Genomic DNA, 15038 nt, shown 5'->3' with positions numbered 1-15038 from the left:
CTCTCTCCACCTGCAAAGCTTCAGGGGACACCGAAGTGACAGCCCTACCACTAGCCTGACTCCCTGGACATCAGAGGGTTCTTTAAGGAGTGTCAAGAGCAGAAGATGAAAAACCTCAGAACTTCACCTCTTCCCAAATGGAGTGGCCAGAGCTCCAGAGGCATCTAATCTCCCACTCGCCTCAGCTGCCACCCAGCCCTGGCCAGTTTTTACTGTGCAGTCCATGTCAGTCGGAAAAGGAAAGTGGGCTGACAGCACCATGAAAACCCTGCCTTGTTCAGAGACGGCTCAGAGCCACTGGGGCCACCTGAGGGTGCCAAGCTGCTGGGCCATGGCTCTTCCAGCAGCCTGTGGCCTCCCTTACGGGGGGCCGAGGTCCCTGAAGTTCTGCATGGGAGGCACCCGTCCTCCAGGTCCCCTGGAAACTGGGCCTCAGCACCTCTGCCCTGCACCCGCACCTCACAGCATCTGCCCACAACAGGGCCCCCGAGGAGCGGGGCATGAGGTAGACTGTGTGTTAGTTAGCTTCCCCCTGCCCAGTCCAGCGGGGAGAAGGGCACCTCTCACCCCGGCCCATGGTTCATGTCCCTGAATGTGGGTGACATCATGGTGCAGGCCCCTGGCCACTGCCCTCTGCCCACTGCTCCAGTTGGCCAGAACACCACACACTAGTGGGGTGGAGAGTTGGGGGGGGAGAAAGGGACAACCACACTCAGCAAGGCCGCAAGATGCAGAAGTCCAGCTCCTGGGGTTTGCGGTGCAAGCTGCATTGGTCCCGGGCCAGCAGCCGGCCTCCATGGCCCACGCACTTGAGTGGACGCCTCTTAAATCCCCGGCCACAGCTCTTGGAGCAGGGCGACCAGGCACCAATCTCCCAGGTTGGGCAGGGCTCCCCACAGGCCTGTGTCTCCACCGGCCGATGGGCTGCATCACAGGCAGACACCACACGCTGCCCCAGGGAGCCCTGGCAGTCCACTGATCGCTTCTGCAGGCCACTGCCACAGCTGGCAGAGCAAGGCCCCCAGCTGCCCGCCACCCAGCGTGCAGGAGGCCTGTCGTCTGGCTGTTCCACCTGATTGGAGAGGCTGAGGACGCTGTTGTGCAGCACCGAGGGGCCCCGGGGGTCCTTAGGGTGGGAGGACTTGTCCTCCCGAGGCTCTTTGGGCAGATAGAAGGAGTAGCGGACCCGGGGTGGCGTCATCTTCCCCACGGAGAGGACCTCCACAGTCAGGGGCTCCTGGATGGGCCGGGAAGCCTGCAGGCTCTCCACCGCCGTGCCCGTGCCACTGTACCGCAGCAGGCTGCCCTTCACCACCAGGTCCCGCTCCACAGCCGACACCACAAAGTGCCCGTTGAGCAGGTACTTGCCTTGGCTGTTCTTCAGAGCCAAGTAGTTGTCATCCCCAACCAGCCCCTTGTAGCCGCGCTGGCGGATGTCAATGCTTGAGGCACCTGCAGGGATGGCCACCACGAAATTGTAGCCGTGCCTGGGGTGAGAAAGGGGGATTGTGCATAAGAAAGATGCCTGGACGAAAAGATCTCATTCCCCTTTAAAGTCACAGCTGAATCCCCTTTTGTAAGCCCCAGAGAAGGGCACAGAGACTAACCAGAGATGGAGGCCCACACTGAAAGCTGGAACATGGCTTTGTGGTCAGACAATGCAAACAACACGCTGGCTGCAAAGCCACATGGTCTTGTTTCCTTCATGAATTCTAGCGCGGAACTAAAAGAACAAGTTTTGGAGCTAGCAGTCCCTGGCCCTTGCTCAGCGGTTGGTCTCAGATAAGTTGCTTGGCTTTTCTGAGCCTCTGTTTTCTCACCTATAAAATGAAGCTCATGATGGCACATACCTCCCTGAATTGTAAGGAGGATTATATAAGCCAGAGCACAGAAAGCATGAAGCATGATGCCCGGCACACAACAAGGACTCAATAGATATCAGCCATGAGGAGGAGGAGGAGGAGGAGGAGGAGGAGGAGAAGAAGGAAACAAGTCTACAGTCCAGAGTCAAAGCCAGGGAGCTCAATGCAGTGAGAGCAACTGGCCTTGGAGTCGGGGGCAGCCCCAGCCCCAGCCCAGACTCCAATTCCCTGGTGACTTTAAGCAAGTCAGTTTCTCTGAGTTCCGGTGTCCTCATCTGTACAATGAGTGGGATAAGCTACATGATTTCTTTTTTTTTTTTTCCTTTTTGTCTTTTTTTGTGACCGGCAACGGATCGCAACCCTCAGTGTCGCGCCCGTACCAGACCAGGACCGGCAACGGGATCGCAACCCTCGGTGTCGCCCCCGCACCTTGCTCAGCCAGTGAGCGGCAGGTTTGTATGTGGGATCCGAACCCCCGCCGCGCTCCCAAGCGGCGCACTGTAGCAGTGCGCCACCGGGCCAGCCCTAAGCTACATGATTTCTAAGGCTCCTTCCAGTTCCAATGGTAGGTGAAAGGAACATTTGCTCTGGGGGATGTACCTTTAACTGCCCACGTGGCTGCAGGACCCTGTGAAGGACAGCCCAGAATGCCTCCACCTGCAGTGCCCAAGCTCCCAGAGAAGGGGGCACCCTCCCTATGCATTGCCTAGCCAGGGGTTCAGCAGAGGGTGTCAGATCCAGGAGGCACAGCTGAGACTCCAGGACAGCCATCTAGGACTTTTAATCGTCGGCACCTGGACTCCTAAGTTTTCAGAGCCAACCACAGCCCCCACCCCAGGTGCCCTGCCTGCCCCCGCTTCTTCCAGAACATGAGTTAGGACTTTCAAAGGAGAATGTGCTTGACCTCAGAAAGCTCAAGCTGAAAGCCCCATGCTGCAGTCTCTTGGCAGTTTACCACCATTCTCACCTCAATCCAATCCCCAAGGCCACAGCCTCAGGCCCAGAGGGAAGGTGGCAGCTGCCACATCCTGCCTCATGATCATCATCATGAACATGTATTGGGCATTTGTAATGCACCAGGTCCTATGCTAACCATGTCACTTGAATCAACTCCCTTACTCCTCACAAGAGCACATGTAAAATGTGCTAGTATTTTACCATCTTCACAGGTCAGGATGTCTGTAAGTCTGGAGATTGAGTCACTTGCACAAGGTCATCTGGAAAATGGGGAACTGAGATTTGAATGTAGGTCAGTCTTACTCTAGAATGCTAGAGAGACTCTTGCAACTCTGCACCTCCATGAATATCATCTCCTGTTAAGTGGTGTCCTCTTCCAACATTTATCTTTGTTTGCTCAAAGAATGAATGAATGAATGAATGAATGAGTGAGTGAGTGAGTGAGTGAATGGATTCAGCCCTACAAGTGTATGAGTGGCCTCCACAGAAAGGGTACTGGCCAGGAGTCTGACATTTACCCCAACACAACCCAAGCTTCCAATGCCTGGGGGGAATTCCACTGACCCCTCTACCCCCTTGCTCCCTGGCTAGGGTGTAGCCAGGCCCCAGAACTCACATGGGCTTGGTGAAGAGTCCTGTCACCTTCTTGCAGCTCTTATTGTCTCCCCCACACACCCCACATTTGTCGAACTTCTTCTTGGAGCCCAGGTTCCCGTCACAGCCAGCCTTGATGCACTTGCCTTGGACACAGACCGAGGTGGAGTCAGGAGTACACAGTGTACCATCCACCACCTGCAGCAACCCCAGGACAAGGAGAGGATGAGAGAGGAAGCTCAGCCGGATGCTCTCTGAAGACCCTGCACCCACTCCTGGTCTGCCGCCTGGCTCGCTCACCTTGGGTGCCAGCACGTAGAAGTAACCGGTGCCATTGGCTCGGCAGATGAGCTTGCACTTGTCCCGGGGAGACACGCCTGAGTACTTGGGCACCCACGCCACAGCCAAGGTGAGCCGGTTGGTACTGTGGTTGTAGCCATTGTAAGCTTCACACTGCTCCTCCCGGAAGCTCTTGCCAGAAGCTGGCAAGGAGAAAGCACATGAAGGAAGCTAAAAGGAGGGGCAGGGTTGGGGGGCAAAGGGCAGCATCCCTGCCAAGGGTCCCCAGCCTCCCTTGTTCTCAACAGCCCTTTCTGCCCTCGGCAGTATGATGCTTATCACTGAAGGTACTTTCATCCCTTCTCAAAGGACTAAAGCAGGCTGGGGCCAAAGGATCCTGGGCACATATGGTAATGTATCCCCTGAGTAATCGAGCCTTAAACCCACTCTCTAACAGGTGTCCTAAACATGTCTTGTGCTATGGAAACCTTCAGCAGTCTACCGAACCTATTTTCAGAATAATGTTATAAAATGCATAAAATAAATTAAATAGATTTACAAAGAATACCGATTATATTGATATACAACCATCAGTACGTTTTGAAACATATTTGTGATATATGTGCCTCTTTGTTAATGCACTAAATAACAAGATTCAGTAATGAATCTCATAACTCCTGTACTCTTGAAGTAGGGACAAGCATATGGCATTTTGAGAATTCTGCAGCTATTGAAGTGTCATATGAAAATATCTGTGATTTCTACCAGTGACAAAGGCACAGGTATTTCCATTGCTATAGTTTGCTGCCTAATTGAAGGAAATACTAAATTTTAGGTAGAAACGTTAGTGAAAATAGAGATGTAATTTTTTCCCCCACCAAGTTCACAGGCCCCGGGTTCCTGCTTAGGAAGATGCGCTTGTCGGGACTGAAGTAAGCGGACTTCTAGGGTCTCATTCCCGTAAGCCTTTTAGTGCCCATTCTGAGCAGCCGGAAGAAAAGATGAGTGGACAGAGGGATGATCCCTAGAGGAATTGGCACCTCTCCACTTCCAAGCTTTGTCCTGGGGGTTAGAATCTTGAAGACTGTAGTCCCCTTGCAGCCATGGTTAGCCAGAGTTGGGGAGAGGGGTGAGCTCCAGCCTCACCTCCCCCGGGCCCAGGCCACTGCTGCCCCCCGCCTCACCTGAGCTGGGGCAGGGCTCCAGGCTGCAAGACCGGTACTTCACCCTCACTCCCTCGCAGTACTTGCCACCGTTGGCAGGGGTGGGGTTGCTGCACTGCCTGCGGGCTAGCTGCACACCCCCGCCACAGGTGCGCGAGCAGGGGCCGTAGGGCTCCCATTTGGCCCAGGAGCCGTCCACCTGTGGGGAAGAGCCTGTTATACACCTGAAGGGCCCAGGTGCCACACCTGCTCCTTAGACTATAAGAAGCTACTGGGACAGCCTCCAAGTTCCCATTCCACCTCACTGGAAGAAAACCCACTTATATTATGAGGGGAAAATGACAAGCAAACCATCAGTGTGCACAGGGCCACACAACACTTCAACCAGTTAATTAGCAAATACCACCTGCTCCCAGGCTGTGGAGCAGGGCAGACACGTCTTACGATCGCCTCCACCCACCACGCGAGTGGGCTTGAGCAATTGGCAAAACTTCCTCAGGCTTCAGGAGCTCCACCTGCAAAAACAGGGCCACTACTACCCGGGTCTGAGGTCAGATGGAAGATTTAAATGACATATGAAAATTCCTAGCAACGGTCTTGCCCCTATGCAAGAGTTCAAAGTTTCCCCTTATCTATTGTTAGTGTATTCACAGGAGTCTCTAAATCCAAGGCACTGCCAGCCCCCAGCCTTGCAGTAAACAATGTCGCCATGGATGTTAAATATTTTTATTTGTAAATGTTGTATAATTCACTTTTCAACAAACCAAACTGATCTTAACCTCAATCAGAAGCTGCATTTGAGAAAGTTTCATGATAAGCAGGTCTAATGTTTGTGCTCAGAGGAGATATGGATAAGAGACTATTAAGCAATCCTAAAACTTTCTATGGCTTTGAGGTGGATTTTGTTTTGTTTTTAAGAGAGTAGAGAAAGGATAGAAAGTTTATAGTCTTCATTATGTTTTCCTTAGGATGACAATAAAATGGGGTTTTGCCCCCCCGAACACACCCCGGTTGAGCAATAGAGGAGGCAGCCCAGTTGTCCACGCCTGGGGTTAATCCTCTGTCACAGATCATCCATAAAGTGACTAACACACATGGAGCTAACTGGGAACTGGCTGCACATAACATAAATACTTTAACTATGTATATATTCAGGATATTTATTCTTTCTGTCCTTCTGTCAGATAGTTCTTATTTCATAGTGTCAACAGGTCTGTTTTATCCTGTTTTTGTTTTGTTTTTTTAAGCACTTTCCTTAACCCTGCTTTCTTCTCCAACTAGTGCCCCACCTCATTCTGTCCTTTCACTTCCTGGAGAGCCACCTACAGGTGTTCTTTCCACAACCTCACTCCTCCGTGCCTTGTGACATGGGTTTTGTCCCCATCACACCGTGGAAGCTGCTCTCTCAAAAGTCAGCAGGGGCCATATAAAGACCAGAAGAGTCTGTACCCTGGCCTTATCATCTCTAATTTTCCTTCAGTGCTTAACACTGTTCCTTTGGCTTCTGAGACAATGCTATTTGTTTTTCACCTGGTATCATTTTTTCCCACTCATTTGTGCAAAACACATTCATTGTGCTCCTGCCAAGTGCCATTCATACATTCATTCACCAAATATTTGTTGAGATCCTGCTACACGCCTGACACCAAGTGCAGCAAGTTCGCAAAACACATTCATTGTGCTCCTGCCAAGTGCCATTCATTCATTCATTCACCAAATATTTGTTGAGATCCTGCTACACGCCTGACACCAAGTGCAGCAAGTTTCTGCCCTCAAAGTGATGACATCCTAGTGGGGGAAGCCAGAAAATAAAAATAGACCAGTGCACGTAGATTGTCAGATGAGATTAAAAGCAGGAGGGGATGAGGGAGATGGGAAGCACTTCATGAGCTGGGCTGCTCTGTATCATGGGAGCCAGGGAGGCCTCACTTGGTCAGAGGCCTGAAGGAAGTATGGGTGTGAGCTATACAGATATTAGGATTAAAAGCAGGAGGGGATGAGGGAGATGGGGAGCACTTCGTGAGCTGGGCTGCTCTGTATCATGGGAGTCAGGGAGGCCTCACTTGGTCAGAGGCCTGAAGGAAGTATGGGTGTGAGCTATACAGATATTAGGGAACGAGCATTCCAAGCTGAGGGAGCAGATGCAAAGGCCCTGAGGAAGGATGCACCTGGAGCACTCCAGCATCCCTGAAGCAGAGCAAGCAAGAGGAGAGAAGCAGGAGATGACGGCAGAGACAAGACTGCTCATTCTGAGCCAGGCGTAAAGCCCCTGAAAGGCTCCAAGCAGAGCACTGACATAACCTAACTTACATTTTAAAAGGATCCCTCTGGCTGCTATGTTGGGAATAGTCTATGAGGAGTAAGATCAGAAGCAGGGAGACCAGTTAGGGAGTGATTGCAATAAAACAAGAGAGAGGGCATGGGGGTCAAACCAGGGTGATAGAAGGTGAAGTGATGAGAAATGGTCACATGCTGGATCTATCTTGAAGCAACTCAGAGGTGGAGTTGCTAAAGAAGGTTTGAGAAAAAATTGGCAAAGGAGACTGAGAGGGGCAGCCAGTCAGGGAGGAGGAGAACCGAGAGACAGCGGGGACTGTCCGTGGGGGAGAGAGCGGTGGCTGCACCAAGTGCTGCCAACAGGTCAGGCCATGTAAGCGACAGTAATCCGTCACCCTCACTAGCCGTGTGGAGGCCATGTGCTGGCCTTCAGAGGATTTGTTTTGGAGCAATGGTGGGAGTGAAAGCCTGATTGGAGTGGACTCTGGAGAAGAATGGGGGGAGACAGGGATCGGAGAGAGGAAGTTCATACAACTCTTTCAAGGAACTTTGCTGCAAAAGGAGTTGAAGAAACAGACCACAATTTATGGAGAGGAAGTAGGATCCTGAGAAGTTCTGTTTAGGATGGGAGAAATGACAGCATGCTTGCATCCCAAAAGGAATGATCCAACTCAAGAGAGGGAAAAGGGGGTGCCACGGGAGAGACAGAAGTGATACACGACGTCCTTGAGTAGACAGGGGACAGAGTCCAGCGGGAAGCACCATGTGGCCTCAGACAAGAGCTGGGCAGTCTGCCACTGTAAAGGGGAGGGTGGGGAATGCAGGCACTGAAGCCAGCCGGACGGTGGACGTAGTGGTGGGAGCTGCTGGAAATTTTCCTCTGGTTACTTGGTTGCTTCTTTTTTCTTATTGAAACCAGAGAAAAAGGAAAATGAGGAAGAAAGAATTGGTTGTGGGAGGAGAGGGGAGAAGGAGTGAGGTATTAGTTTAGGAGGCTGGGAGAGTGACGGAACCAGGGAAGTGACATATGTGACTCCCGGGCAGCACTGTGGGCCACCCGAGTTCCCAGGTCATGAATTTAAGCTGAGACCAGTGAGCACAGCTGCACATTCTCCAGCCACATTCACCTGGGCAGGCACACCTGAGCAGGTGAGAGAGCTGGATTCAGCCAAGGCGGTGGCTTATTCCAGGCAAGTGTGATGAAGAGAGACGGGCAAGGGGGTCGACAGTACATGTGAAGGGGTGATTTTAACAATGGACCCCAGAACCTCCATAAGGAGGGGCAAGGGCACAGGAGGAGTGAGGGGTGATGGAAAGGTGGTCGTGCCCATAGGGTGCAGGTCCAGGTGGGATTGAGGAAGTGCTGGGATCCAAAAATTAGAGGAAGTGAGCTGGGAAGACAGGGCCCTGCTGGACACAGAGAGCGTGAGACCGTGAACTAACTTTCTCCGTCTTAAAGCCCTTAACACTTGTTCTGTGCTTTGTGTCAACCCTGCCCACAAAAGCCACACAGTCACTAGGGGTAAGGTAGTTAGAACAATAGGTGGGAACAGCTTGATGACTATGAAAAAGGCACTTAATGATTAAGTACTGGTGTGGCAAGAGCCGGTCCAGCTACCTGCATCACAGGACCACCAAAGATAAAAGCCATTGTCATAGGACATTTGGTATTAGTGACGTTAGTTTGTTTCTTACTTAGTAATTGCTTCTTGGCTTTTTTCCACTGCTTTGTGTGAACTGCCCATATAAACTTGGGCTCAACCAGGAGGCACAGAGAAACTTTGCATATGCCTCTGGGTCGATGCCCACCCAATCCATCACCCTGTAAATAAGTTACCCTCTTAATTAAAAATGATTTGCTTTCATGGAACTGCCTGCCTCATTTTTCGGTCTTGAGACACCTCCTCAGTTTGGTGGTCAATCTGCCTTTGCTCCACCTTCAGACAGTGGGATTCTTACTGAGCTCACTGGGAGCTACGGCGATTTGTAAGATAAGTTTTGTGTTTTGACCTTGGCCCATGAGGGCAGGGTTTCAAAACAAGGCGGTGAAGCGACTGTTCAGAGAAGAAGTTGAGGATATAGTGGATTTTGCTGATGACAGACTGAGAATTCCAGAAAGTATGGGAAAGATTGTGCTTCTCGGACCACATTTCCTGTGCCCAGTTGGTGAAGCGACTGTTCAGAGAAGAAGTTGAGGATATAGTGGATTTTGCTGATGACAGGCTGAGAATTCCAGAAAGTATGGGAAAGATTGTGCTTCTCGGACCACATTTCCTGTGCCCAGTTTCCTCTTGACTAGTCTCTTCATCCTCTAGACTTATCTGCCCAAGGCAAGGAGCTGGCCATGACCCACCTGGCCTCAGTGTCTTCTGGTCCAAACCCATCAGCCTGGCAGTGGAGACGTTTTGACAGAGCCCTCATCTGCCCAGACCCACCCAGAACTGCCCCACCTGCCCCTCATCCCACCTCTGCCTGTTGAGATCCTACTCACCCCTCCAGGCTCTCTCCAAATCTGACCTCCTCCTCAAAGTCTTTTCAGGCCTCTCTAATCATCATTAATCTCTTGTCCCCTGTTCTCCCGTGACACATTTTTATGCTTCCGTCATAACACATAACATGCACCTCTCTGTGCCTTGTGTTAATTACCTTCAGTTACTATAGTTATAGTTCCATTCTAGACTGGAAGTTCTCTGAGGCACGGTCTACATTTTATTTTTTGTCTGACCACCATAGTGTCTTACACAGCTCCCTGAACATGGTGGGTTTTTGCCTAATAAATGGTTGAATCCCAGAACACAGAAAAAGATTTTAAATAATTCTGTACCACACCCATCTCAGAGCAATTGATAAGACGCTTGGTGGAAGCTTTTTTATAATATCCCTCTGAACCAAGTCCTCCCTCTGCTGGGGACGTGGGTGAGAAAGGGAAATCATTTCCAGGATCAAGGAAGAAGATAGACTTCTTATTCCTGCCTAGAAAAGTACAAATCCCTTTACTACCCCAAATCAAGACCTGAAGTATATAAAGTTGTTATTATACACAGAGAATATTTGGGGTTCTGAATTTGTGCTGTTTTGATTGCTATTCCTATTTATCAGGGACCAAAAAAAACTTTGTTCCATTATGTTTCAGCTTAAAAAAAAAAAAAAAAAAACAATAATCCTAACAGGAACTGACGCTTGGTTCAAGATGCAGCAGAGCACTGATGTTTGCCCAGAGTTCTGTTTCATTCCTGTTCTGAGCCTTGCTCATCTGCGTGGTCCCCAGCACCCTTGTATGGAGCATACTCAGAAAGAGTTGACGAGGGAAGGAAGAAAGGAGCCACAGTGAGCGAGCCACTCCTAAGGTCAAGTGTTACGCTTTTCGTCCAGAGCTCCTCCCAGGTAGGATGAAGCTGAGCCCTCACCTCCTGCTGAAGGCTCCGCCCAGGTGGGATGAAGCTGAGCCCAATCCCTTTACTACCCCAAATCAAGACCTGAAGAATATAAAGTTGTTATTATACAAAGAGAATATTTGGGGTTCTGAATTTGTGCTGTTTTGATTGCTATTCCTATTTATCAGGGACCAAAAAAAACTTTGTTCCATTATGTTTCAGCTTAAAAAAAAAAAACAAAAAAACAATAATCCTAACAGGAACTGACGCTTGGTTCAAGATGCAGCAGAGCACTGATGCTTGCCCAGAGTTCTGTTTCATTCCTGTTCTGAGCCTTGCTCATCTGCGTGGTCCCCAGCACCCTTGTATGGAGCATACTAAGAAAGAGTTGACTAGGGAAGGAAGAAAGGAGCCACAGTGAGCGAGCCACTCCTAAGGTCAAGTGTCAGGCTTTTCGTCCAGAGCTCCTCCCAAGTAGGATGAAGCTGAGCCCTCACCTCCTGCTGAAGCCTTTTTCCCAGGTGTGTAAGGCCTCACCNGGAAATCATTTCCAGGATCAAGGAAGAAGATAGACTTCTTATTCCTGCCTAGAAAAGTACAAATCCCTTTACTACCCCAAATCAAGACCTGAAGAATATAAAGTTGTTATTATACAAAGAGAATATTTGGGGTTCTGAATTTGTGCTGTTTTGATTGCTATTCCTATTTATCAGGGACCAAAAAAAACTTTGTTCCATTATGTTTCAGCTTAAAAAAAAAAAACAAAAAAACAATAATCCTAACAGGAACTGACGCTTGGTTCAAGATGCAGCAGAGCACTGATGCTTGCCCAGAGTTCTGTTTCATTCCTGTTCTGAGCCTTGCTCATCTGCGTGGTCCCCAGCACCCTTGTATGGAGCATACTAAGAAAGAGTTGACTAGGGAAGGAAGAAAGGAGCCACAGTGAGCGAGCCACTCCTAAGGTCAAGTGTCAGGCTTTTCGTCCAGAGCTCCTCCCAAGTAGGATGAAGCTGAGCCCTCACCTCCTGCTGAAGCCTTTTTCCCAGGTGTGTAAGGCCTCACCAGGTTCTCTGCCCTACCATAGCTTTTCTCTCCAGTCTCAGAGTCAAGAAGCGGATAAGACCATGGACAGGGAAATCGAGGAACAGAGCAGCAGTGTGCTATAGATATGGTCACACAGCCAGTCTGTGATGGCACAGGTCCCCAGTGGTGACCAAGAGCAGTGGAGACCCCTGGGTCTCCCCTCCTCCCCTAGCAGCCCACATCGCACAGGCTCAGCACTCACCTTGTACTTGTTGAGGTTGTGCCTCTCCACACAGGCCCCCTTGAGGCAGAACTTGCCCTCGCCACAGCTGGTGCCATCTGCCCAGGGGAAGTGGCGGGTCTGGCACACCATCTGCCCCTTGGCCTTGCCGGTGCACCACAGCTTGGTGCAATACTGCATGTAAGGACAGGGCTTAGAGCCCACGCCAAAGGCCAGTTCACACTGCTGGCTCAGGGTGTAGCTGGTGCCCGGCAGGTCCTCAGGCAGGGAGATGGGCTTGCTGGGCTGGTCCAGGAGGCAGTCACCTACAGAGAGCCAAGGGCATTCGTTAGGACGATCTGGGGGAGGTGAGGCTTGGCTAGCCTAGAATCTAAATGGCGGGGAGAGAATGAACCAAGGGGTGACTGGTATGGACCAATGACAGAGCCCAATTCTTTGGGGTCATCACACCTTAGGTACAGAAGTCCGTCCAGAAAGGTGGTGAGCACCACCACCAGTAACAGCAGCAAAGCCACCTGGCTTACCGTGCCCACTGTCCAGGAAGTCAGTGATGATGGCAGCGCTGCAGGCTGACCAGGGGTTGGCACGGTCAATCTGGATGAGCGTCGGGGACATCATGTGGTTGGCTTGGAGCTTTCCAAACACCTCCTCACATACCTTCACATTGTCATGGGGCATGTTGAACACGTGGCCTGTGGGGTGAGGAAGAGGGCTCAGAGGGCAGACAAGGCATACAGGGTGGAGGGAAGAATGGGGGGTGCTAGAGAGCTGTGTCAACGGTCTCCAGGCTGGTCATTTCCCCTATGCATAGATTACTTTGCAAATGTCCTCAAGATCATGCTCTGTGTTTTCTGTCCCCTCCATCAGGCTGTGGGCTCAGTGAGGACAGAAGGGTGCCCCTTGTCTTTAACACTTTCTCCCCTTAGTGCCTAAGTGCTGAGATTCTTGGCAGAGGGTCTCAGACCATATCACTGGCCAACCGGGCTGGTGTAATCAGAAAAAATAAAACAAAGCCACTGCCAAGACAGACTCTGCCCTACAAAAGGGTCCCTAAAGCTTCAGAACACAAGAGAGCAAAGACAAATGTTTCCCCAACCCCCAGGGCACCCAGCGCAAACCCAGCAAGACCCCAGAGGGGAGCCCTCCTCCCCTCTGCCCACAAGCCCCCTCTAGCCTTACCCAGCTCATGGGCGGTGGTGAAGGCTGATGGGAGTCCATCATCCTCGATGACAGAGCAGCTCCTCTTGGGGTCGCACATAGTGCCCACATCAGCCATGCCCAGGGTGTCGCAGGTGTTGGCACCGCACAGGTCCTGCCGGGTGGGGGAGAAGCAGAAGCCAACCTGAAGTTAGAGACAGTGATAGAGGAACCTGAAGGGAAGAGAGGGCATCCCACTGGACATACCAACCCTAACCAGGCCCAGCACCTTCTAGCCAGGCCCTTTATCCTAATACATATGCATGAAATCCACCCCGGCTGAGGGAGGAGGCTGCCGGAAGAAAGTGCTGTGGATCACCGAGAAAATTCTGCCCAAATCCTACCATAGGAGGTCCTATGGGAGGAAATTAAGAGGTACAAAATTAAACTACAAGGGCCACTACTTTATACAGAGACAGCCTTCCAGACCATAAACACGGTGCTCCCACAGCCGGGTGAGTTTCTGGTCGTGGCTCACTGAGGCAGGTGGCGGGGATGGGGGAGGGGGAGGCAACCATGTTCCCCACCCAGAGTGGGCTTTGCATGGCCTCAGTCCCTGCTGGGCTGCCTTTAGGACAACCATGAATTAAGTTCCAATTCCCAGCCAAAGGGACACCAGCCAAGGGCCTGCCCATGCCAGAGACTTGGCTTCCTTGGGCTGGGAGAGCAGAGTGACGTGGACACAAGCCACCATCTAGACACAGTTCAAGTGGCTACAGAAGCCCAAGGGGGCCACGGGCTCAATGGCTGCTAGGAAGAAAGGACAAATTAAATAGATCGTCTCCTAAGTGGGAAGGTCCCTCTTTTTGTACGGAACCTTAACTTGCTGCAGAAGCTGGGGCTTCCAGCAGGAAATCCTGATAGGAGTTGTTTCCAGAAGGTGCAGAAGGGCAAAATGGGGCTGCTGGGGTGGATGTCTCAAAGAACTTACTGAGTATTAGAGGCCAGTGACCCATCTGGATACCCCAAGAACCCAGGGGTTGGACATAGGATAGGAGATTGTGCACACTCTGTTCCTCTAGAGCAGACACGTGTTAATCAGTGAGGCTAAGATTCTCTTCATTACATTGCTGCCTTTAATGCATCAGACATTCTACAGTTTACAAGAAACAATTATGTGCATCCCCTCATTAAATCCTCACAAAAGTGTTAGGCAGCAGATATATCTATTTGTCAAAAGGTGGAAACTGGCCGGCCCGGTGACGCACTGCTACAGTGCGCCGCTTGGGAGCGCGGTGGTGCTCCCGCAGACGGTTCAGATCCCACATACAGACCGGTTCCCGCTCACTGGCTGAGCGAGGGGCGGGCGCAGCACCAAGGGTTGCGATCCCGTTGCCGGTCCCGGTCTGGGAAACTGAGGCTCACGAGCATAGCTAATCGCAGCCGTTGTTTATTAAATGCCGACACCATGCATGAATTTTGCATGCATGACTCCATCTAAGCCTCACAACATCTAACCCATATAAAGACTGTTATCATCACCTTCCATAGACAAGAGAGCTAAAGCTCAGAGAGGTTCAAGTCACGGAGTAGAAACATGCACTGAGTTCTGTGTGATGGGCACTCAGTACTCTTTCCACCATGTCACAGCCAGTCGCCCAGCAACTGTACAGAAAGAGCTGTGTCCTGTTCCTGTGGGAGCCAGAGGGTTCACATAAACACACACACAGAGCTGCTCTTGATCTTGTTTCTCCCTAGGGCTGTGCATGTACGCGCATGTGTGGGTGTGTGGGTGTGCACGTGCCCGCATGCACATGCTGGCATGGGCGGAAGATGGGCATCAGCAGAGTTAGTGGGGCCAGAGGGCATGGGAGGAGAAGTGGTCATAGTACAGAAAATCAGCACAATTTAATCCAAAGCACTCAGAAGTTTACCACCTGAGCAGTCAAACTTGGCTTCCCACGGTCAGGTGACAGTCACACCTCTAATGAGTTAACAGTTATTCTTGCCAGAGAACCACAGGGGTGAACAGCCTGGACCCAGAGTGTGCTGGAGTCCGCGATGGGCTCTATGCATGCCCAACCTTTCTCTACTGCCTGTGCTGGCACAGTGTCCTTCTTCCACTTCTGAG

At 51.1% G+C, this 15038-nt stretch overlaps 1 protein-coding gene across 1 annotated transcript in view; it reads right to left on the bottom strand.

Moving 5' to 3' along the window:
* Window positions 1-712: 712 nt before the first annotated feature.
* ADAMTS15 (ADAM metallopeptidase with thrombospondin type 1 motif, 15) overlaps window positions 713-15038 on the bottom strand; it is a 25338-nt gene continuing 11012 nt past the window's right edge. Inside the window, exons 3-9 of the mRNA XM_008570879.1 lie at window positions 12950-13082; window positions 12295-12462; window positions 11792-12075; window positions 4877-5054; window positions 3714-3895; window positions 3436-3611; window positions 713-1487 (exon numbers count right to left, since the gene is read on the bottom strand). Coding sequence (XP_008569101.1) covers window positions 713-1487; window positions 3436-3611; window positions 3714-3895; window positions 4877-5054; window positions 11792-12075; window positions 12295-12462; window positions 12950-13082 — 1896 coding nt within the window. The remainder of the gene's footprint in view (window positions 1488-3435; window positions 3612-3713; window positions 3896-4876; window positions 5055-11791; window positions 12076-12294; window positions 12463-12949; window positions 13083-15038) is intronic.

This window comes from Galeopterus variegatus, unplaced genomic scaffold (genome assembly GCF_000696425.1).
Source record: "Galeopterus variegatus unplaced genomic scaffold, G_variegatus-3.0.2 Scaffold639, whole genome shotgun sequence".
NCBI lineage: Eukaryota > Metazoa > Chordata > Mammalia > Dermoptera > Cynocephalidae > Galeopterus > Galeopterus variegatus.
This window is presented reverse-complemented; position numbering and strand designations above follow the sequence as displayed.